Source organism: Gossypium hirsutum, chromosome A09 (genome assembly GCF_007990345.1).
Source record: "Gossypium hirsutum isolate 1008001.06 chromosome A09, Gossypium_hirsutum_v2.1, whole genome shotgun sequence".
In the NCBI taxonomy this organism is placed as follows: domain Eukaryota; kingdom Viridiplantae; phylum Streptophyta; class Magnoliopsida; order Malvales; family Malvaceae; genus Gossypium; species Gossypium hirsutum.
Genome location: NC_053432.1, coordinates 15728505 through 15736959, shown reverse-complemented (window position 1 = coordinate 15736959; position 8455 = coordinate 15728505). Strand labels below are relative to the sequence as shown.

The window sequence follows — 8455 nt, the reverse complement described above, 5'->3', positions numbered from 1 at the left end:
AGATTCGAAGGAGTAAATCAACATCTAGACCGCAACTCCCAACTCAGCAATGTTTGTATAGTTTCTTTATGTTTTGAATATAAGGCATGTACCTAAGGTTGAGTCAGTTTTATATCGTGAATGGTCATTTTGGTACTTTGAATAGTAAATAATAAATTGAATATAAGAAAATGATGTAGTACTTAAGGGATAAATGAGTTTTAGATATGCAATTGAACATATATGTTAAGTTGTTGTGAACTTATGCTCAATGGTTTTGTAATTCTAATAGGTGACATCGTGACGGTGGACCTACAACATCGTGACATGAGCGTAAGTGGCATCGTGACCATAGATTTCCGATGTCGCAAAGTGAGTTTGCCAGAATATAATGTCGTAACGTTCCCCTATTCCATAATCACAATGATACCCACTGTTTTCCCCAAAGTTGTGACATCCACTACTAAGGTCATGAAAACAAGATCCTATTTTCAATGTCACGATATGATTCCCTCGCAATCGCGACGCCAACCTAATATATTTGAAAATTTTACATTTTAATCTTCCATTATCCTCGATTCATCATAAGAGCTTTCGTAAGTTCATTTAAAATTTGTATTTGATTAAATATCATATTGTAATTAAAAATTGATCATAGTGGCTTGAATAAATTGTTCATTTGATATACAAATGAAATCATAGTTACTCTAACAATGAATGTGATATCTTGCATCTCGGGTTTAGTGATCAGTTCGGGTGTAGGGTGTTACATATCTATAATGGATGGATGTCAAATAATCTCTGCATTATCAAACCAAAGATGTAAACACTACTTGAATCTGAATTAACCAATAAAAGACTTAAGACTTCTTACTCTAACGAGGTGTACCTTTGACATTTGAGACTTGGTTATGTTAACCAAGAAAGAATCGCTAGACTTGTGAAAGATGGCACCTTAATTTCGCTTAAGGAAGTTGATATTCTATAATTTGAATCTTACTTGGAGGGTAAAATGACTAAGCGATCTTTTAATGCAAAAAGAACAAGGGTTATAAAACCCTTAAAACTTGTGTACACTGATGTATGTAGCCCTATGAATGTCAGTGCGTGAGGTGGTTACGGTTATTACGTGACCTCTATAAATGATTATTCTAGATATGAGTATGTTTACCTACTGCACCGCAAAAGTGAAATCTTTGATAAATTCAAAGAATTCTGAGTGGAAGTGGAGAAACAACTAGGTTTACCTATAAAGACACTTCGGCCTAATAAGGATAGGGAATATTTATTAGATGAGTTCTTAGGTTACCTTTTAGAGAATGGGATATTATCCCAATTAACTAAGCCACAAACTCCATAAAAAATGTCATGGAAAAAAGAAGGATTAGACATAGTTCGATCGATGTTAAGTTATTTTTTAGTTGCCAAATTCCTTTTAGGGATACACTTTAAAAACGGCTTGCAACATTTTTAATGATGTACCAACTAATGCTGCACCTAAAACTCCATATGAATTGTGGAACGATAGGAAGCCAAGCCTAAAGCATTTTAGGATTTAGGGATGCCTAGCCTACGTATTGGATAAAGATGCGAGGAAGTTGGATTCACGGATAGAATCATGCATGTTTTTAAGATATCCTAAAAGAACAAAGGGTGTTTTGTTTATAACCCGAAAGAGTAAACAATCATAATACCTACTCATACTACCTTTTTTAAGAAGATTTACACAAATGAATTTAAAACTCAAAGTAAAAAGGTACTTGAGGAACTTTTGGAAATACAAAAAACCCTATAGTAACAGTTCCGGAACCAACTCTTAATAGTAGACCTACAAATGATCAGCAACATAGAGGGCTTCGCTGTAGTGAGAGTGTTTCTCGTAAGCCTGAGTTCTCCTAGTCTGATGGAAGTGCTTTAAACACTGAGGCTGTCGAGTAGGAAGATGATGACCCACTCACATTTGATGAAATGATGGAGGGTACTGATTCCAAAGCTTTGAGAAATAACTATGAAAGCTTAAATGGATTCTATGAAATCCAACTCAGTTTGGGAACTTGTAGACTTACCAGATGGGATAAAACCTATAGGGTGTAAGTCTAAAAAGAAAAGAAATGCGGATGGAAAAGTGGAAATCTATTATGAAGAAACCTTCTCTCTATGCTCAAGTTGATTTACATATTGTTATCCATTATGGCGACTCTCGATTACGTGATCTGGCAAATAGATGCCAACACAACATTCTTGAATGGCTATCTCGAAGAAAACATCTATATGATGCAACCCACTGGATATATAGCTAAAGGAAATGAGCATAAAGTTTGCAAACTACTTAGATCCATATATGAACTTAAACAAACATTCCACTCATGGAATCAAAGATTAGATCAAGCGATTAAAATTTTTAGATTTGAGCAAAACGTAGATGAACCTTATGTTTATAAACGTATTAGGGTGGAAAGGTCTCGTTCTATATGTCGATGACATTATACTTATTGGAAATGATGTAGGGACATTTTCATCGGTTAAACTATTGTTAACTCAATAGTTTAGCATGAAGGACTTAGGAGAAGCTAACTTTGTTCTAGGTTTGGAACATTATGTAGACAACTTATTGGAACGTTATGTCATGATCAACTTAAAGAAGGGAACTAATCTTTCGTATCAGACTTTCATCTTTCTTTAGAGAACTGTCCTAAGATAGCACAAGAAAGAGAATAAATAAGAAAGATTCCTTATGTTTAGGCAGTAGGAAGTCTTATATATATTATGTTATTCACACATTCAGATATCTATTTCGCGGTAGGGCTAATGAGTCAACATCAAGCGAATCCCAATCTAAGACATTGGCAAACAATTAAACATATACTCAAGTATTTACGGAGAACGAGGGATTATATGCTTGTGTATTTTTGAGGAAATCTTACTCTTATCGGCTATATTGATTCTAACTTCCAAAATTGTTGGGATTCGATGAAATCGACATCGAGCTATATCTTTGTCTTAGGTAGCGAGTCCATGGTAGAGATGAGAAAAATTCAATTCAACTCGAAAAAATAAAAAAAAAATCGAATTTCAAATTTTTCGAATAGAGTTAATCGAATTAATCGATTCAACTTGATTTTTTTAATTTTGAATTTGAACCAAGTTAAGTTTTCGAATTTGAATAAATTGAATATTAAACTACCCCCGGTTTCTGCCCCCACCAACTCTTCTCTTCAATTTTTTTTAACTTCCCCTCCCCTTTTACCCCAAAAATCAAATCCCCTACAAATTTTTTATCCCTCTTACCTCCAAAAATTTTTACTTTCCCTCCCCCTTTTCTCCCAAAAATCAAAATCCCCCATAAATATTTTATTTCTCCCCCTTTACTCTTAAAAATCAAAATCCTCTTATTCTTTTTTAATCAGTTGTTTTTATTTGTTTACTTCAATTTTTCTTTGTATGATCATTTTTAAAAAACTTTAAAGAAAAAGATTACATAAAAATAAAAAAATACTAAAATCGTTTTTTAATTTAACTCGAACAAATATATTCGATTCGATTCGAATTCCATCTCACTCGACTCGATTCGAGAAAATTTTAAATTGTTAGGATGATAAAATATGATTCGTCAACTCGATTAACTCAAAATTTTTTCGTTCGATTTGATTGAACACTCACCCCTAGTCCATGGTATGGAAAAGTGTCAAGTAAAGATGTACTGCTGACTCCATTCTGGAAGCCGAATATGTGACTACTCATGTTCCAAAATAATATTTATTTTGGGAAATAAAAAACAAATATTAAGTTGAATTAAATTAAATAGTAGATCAAAAGTCTAGAAAACATATATAATTGGACCCAATTAGACCTGATTATGGGTCGTGCCACCCGGCCCAGCCCGAAGGCCCGCCCAAAATGTGGGAGGGTTTAGGCAAAAATATAGGCCCGAAAAATGGGCTTGGACAAAAAAATAAGGCTCGTTTTAAAAACAGGCGGGCCTCGGGTAATGTATTTTTGCTCGGGCCCTGCCCAGCCCAAAATCACTAAAAGACAAAAAAGAATTTGATCTTTTTTTTGTTTTTAAATGTTATTTTCTTGTTGTTTTCTCCCTATTTTGCTACAATTTTACTATTATGTTGATACTATTTTATTGTTATTGTTTGGATATTGTATAAATCTTATTTTATTGTTAATTTTTTTATTATTTTAAAGGCATTTGTTAATTTTATTATTATTTTAGAGGCATTTGCTTGTTAAATTGTACTTATGTTAATGTTATTTAGGTCTATATATTTTTTAAAATTTATTTTCAATTTGTTGGGAAATATTTATTTTGATGTTTTCAGTATTTTTAATGTATTATATATATTTATTATATAAAAATAATATAAAAAATTAATATGGGCGGGCTGGGTCGGGCCTGGGTTTTAACATTTTTATTTGGTCAGGCTTAGGCAAAATTTTAGGCTCATTTTTTTTGTTGGGCTGGGCCCGAGCCTAATAAATAGGCTTGAATTTTTAATTGAGTCGACCCAAACCTAGCCCGACCCTGCCCATAAGCACCTCTAGACCCAATACAGGAGACCCCCAAACCTCCTCATGTTACATTAGAGGGATGACAATACTAATGTTATTATATAGGGTGTGCTGCCCTTCTCTCTCCTAATTGGACTAAAAGAGTGTTTTTTGTTAAATAAATATTATTTTTATTATTTTTATTCAATCAATATTCTTCAATCTCCCTTTATAAATAGACAGTTTTATAGAGGAAAATATACTTGATTCATATATTGTTATTTTACAAAAAAAAATAGAGGGAGTTTATTTCTAAACATAAATTCTATTTTTTAGAGTAACAAACTTTTCGGTTTAGAGAGAAAGAAATTACTTTCTCACATAAAGTCATAATTTATTTTTTTATTCTGTGTTTAATTTATGTTGCTCAAGCCCACACTAAACACAAATTAAGATACAAAAATAATAGAGTTCATTTGGTTAAAAGACGAGAATAATTTAAATCCATCTCTCTCTAAGTACAAATATTTTTCAAAAAAAATTATTACTATAAATATCATAAACCGACTTGGGTTTCAAAATTTTTAAACTTCTATTATAACTGAAAACAATTTTTTTAACTGAATTTTTCAACACATAAAAGCTTATGCCAAGCAACTCTCCTACTTATGCCTTAGCAACATCATAACAGTGGTTGCTTTAAAATTTAGCTAACCCAATTCCATCTAAGAAAGCACTATGCGTATAGAGGGTGTGCAATTGAAATTTTCTCAATTTTTAATGATTATTATAAACTTGGGTGGTATATAATATTTTGCTGTTGATAAGTGAAACTTTAGGGTTTACTTTGTAAGGAGAAAAGAAATTTGAAGGAAATGAAAAATTAAAAGGATTATATATATATTTACTCCAAATGTTGCTTGATAAAAAAGATATAAATTTTAAAAAAAATTACTATTCTTTCCATCCATTATTTAATAGAGATGAAAAATAAAAAAGAAATAAAACAAAATATTTAAAAAATGAATAATTTTAAATTAAAATAAATCTCATATTTCATTTTAAAATAATTAATTTTTATGCATTAAAATAAAAAATAATTATTTAAAATTTATTTTCTTTCCTTCCTCCCATCTCTCTACTTTTCCACTCAACCAATACTCATTTTTATAAACTTATTATTCAGAGTGTAATGTGGTACACAGGACCCTAACAAAATTTCTGATCTATTTAAAACAGCTATGACACGTAAGCTTTGTATTCCTTGAAAGAAACAGAGACGTAAATAATGTACAAACATGGTTAAGAATTAGATATTCAGTTTGGTTCTCCACAACTCTCCAATCACCTTCTTCGGTTGCGGATTATCTGGTCCTCTGTCTCGTTGTCCCGATGTAAAATACAAATATCCGTCCCAAAAACCGGCTAAGGTTGTCTTCACACGGTAAGGAAGCTTTCCGATCACCGACCAAGTCTGCAATTAGCAAATTCATTTAGCATGTTTCAGTTGCTTCCATTGCCTTAAAAAAAAGGTCTCTTTTTCAGACAAAGCACACACATACCAGTGAATCTAAATGAAACTGGAAAACTTCCCCAACGAGAATCATCCTTTTGGTCTCTGGATGTTTTTCTGTTGTGCCGCCTGTAATTATGATCGAATTGTTGACAACTACCCAAGAACATTCTATGTGGGAGTTTGGTTTTGGCAATGGAGGTAACACTTCCCATTTCTTCATTTCAGCATCTAGCATGTCAACATCTCCATATACAACCTAAAATAATGATGAAGCATTTCAGGTTATATAAGAAACCAGAGAATCCAACATGAAAAAACATGACAGGTTAAAAAACATGTCTGAATAATGATCATCATGGCTTGCAATGTACTTATCCATTAACTAGCAATACTTTACCTCATGTCTGAACTATGAGCCAAAAGAATGGATAAAAAATGGTCAAAATGTCATCACTACATCCAACAACTTATCCTTACAAAGCAGACTAAAGAACATGTCTGCATAATGATCATCATGGCTTGCAATGAACTTATCCATTAAGTAAACTTATCCTTTCAAGGCAGACTAAATTTATCCTTAAAGGATAAAAAATGGTTAAAATGCCATCACTACAGCTAACTAAACTTATCCTTACATGGCAGACTCAAGAACATGTCTGAATAATGATCATCATGGCTTGCAATGAACATATCCATTAACGAGCTATTTATATACCTCATGTCTACGAGAACATTTGAAGATAGGTGATCCAGGTTTCGCCATAAAATCTCCCTCTTGACCGCCGATTACAAACAGTCGATCGTTTATCGCAACACAAGCCCTGTCAAAACGATTAGTCACCGCGTAAATTAGTCAATCTTTATAGGCTAGAATCCTCAAGGTATTAACATTTCCAAAAGAACAATAACAATACCTATGCGGTCCTCCACGAGGAATCGGGATCTCGGTCCGCCACTCTTTGTCCAATGCCTTGCCATCTTTTACTGCTATACTCCAATGCTCCAATCCCGGTGTGTGGCGATTCTCTTTGCTGCCTCCCATCACATGGAGTCTGCCTTTCCATAACTGAGTTGCTGGAGCATACCTGAAAATTTTTCAATGTTGAAAAAAGTTAGTTCATTCGACATTTATCCAAGTTATGTGTGGTTCATACAATCACATACCGGTGTCACATACCTTGGGGCTGGCAAAGGAGGCAAGCTTTGCCATTCCCTTGTTTGAGTATCAAGAACATAAGTACGAGATGTCGGGGCCCGACATTGGGGACCATATTGACCTGACACTACATATATGTATCTCCCATCACTTGCTACTCCTAGATGTGAATTCGCCATGTCTTTTGGTGTATCGAACTTGGCACACCATGTATTGTCAGTGAAATTAAACACATCAACATGAGAGTGCACCTGTTGTTGAAAAATCAAATACACATCAATTACATTCATCAATTCAATCTAATCAACAATTTAAAACCAAAGGGTTCATAGAATGATAAACTTACATGGTCAAGGGTACCATATCCTGAAAGAACATAGAAAAGGTTGTTAATTTGTATAGCTGAACCATCAAGGCGTGGAACTGGTGCTGATGGCATTTGTTCCCAAGCCAAATCTGGTGCTGGTAAATCCGCAAATGTTGCTGATAAAAATCTCTTCTTTTTCCCAATCTAAAATTTTACAAAAAAAAAAACTATCACCAAAAGAAGAAATTTTTAAAGAGAGGGAAAGACAAAAAAAAAGAAGAAAAAAAACACAAAACCTTGTCGTCAACGTTTTGTTGTTGTTGAGAAACAAAGATACGAGGTTTTTGAGACACCCAATTGGATGCAAACCTAAGATATGAAGAGCTAAAAGAAGAAGAAGATGCCCAGAAGAGATCTATAATGCAAGCCAATCCCAAAAGACAAAAGAAGAAGAGAACAAATATAAATTTTGTCTGACTGTTGTTGCTCTTGCTTTGATGTTGATGGTGGTGATGTAGATTTTTGCCCATTTTTCTTTTTGCAGGTTCATAAGAGTATTGCTCATCTCCATTTATTTATTAGAACGTAAAGGAAATACAGGGGTTGGAGGAGAAAAAAGAAAGACAGCTTGAGACAGCAGTAACTTTGAACTCTGCTAAAAATGTTGGGCGCCAATGGTTTTTCATTGCCTTTTGAAGTTCACTAGTTCTTGGGTAAATTACATCTCATGTCCTAAATTATGCTTCAAATTTTACATTAGTCCTAAACTATAATACTCAAAGTATCAGTTAGGTACTTTTAGCATTTGGATAGCTTGGGAATCGTATGCCACTAGTATTTTAAAAATTAGGATAGTGGTTGAACGGTTTAAACTATGTTCAACATTCGATTTGATCAATCATATAAAAATAAATAATAAAAATATTCATAAAACATAAAAAGAATATATAAAATCCGTTCAACTGATTCAAATTGTTGACTTTTTGTTTTGACTTCCGAT

General features: G+C 33.1%; 1 protein-coding gene across 1 annotated transcript; it reads right to left on the bottom strand.

Moving 5' to 3' along the window:
• Nucleotides 1–5618: 5618 nt before the first annotated feature.
• Nucleotides 5619–8086, bottom strand: LOC107888728 (kelch repeat-containing protein At3g27220). The gene is made up of 7 exons (XM_016812916.2): nucleotides 7752–8086; nucleotides 7495–7659; nucleotides 7170–7399; nucleotides 6907–7077; nucleotides 6708–6813; nucleotides 6039–6248; nucleotides 5619–5950 (listed from the first exon to the last, which is right to left on the bottom strand). Exons 1-7 carry the CDS (start codon nucleotides 7983–7985, stop codon nucleotides 5786–5788), a joined length of 1281 nt encoding a protein of 426 aa, XP_016668405.1. The 5' UTR covers nucleotides 7986–8086; the 3' UTR covers nucleotides 5619–5785.
• Nucleotides 8087–8455: the final 369 nt, after the last annotated feature.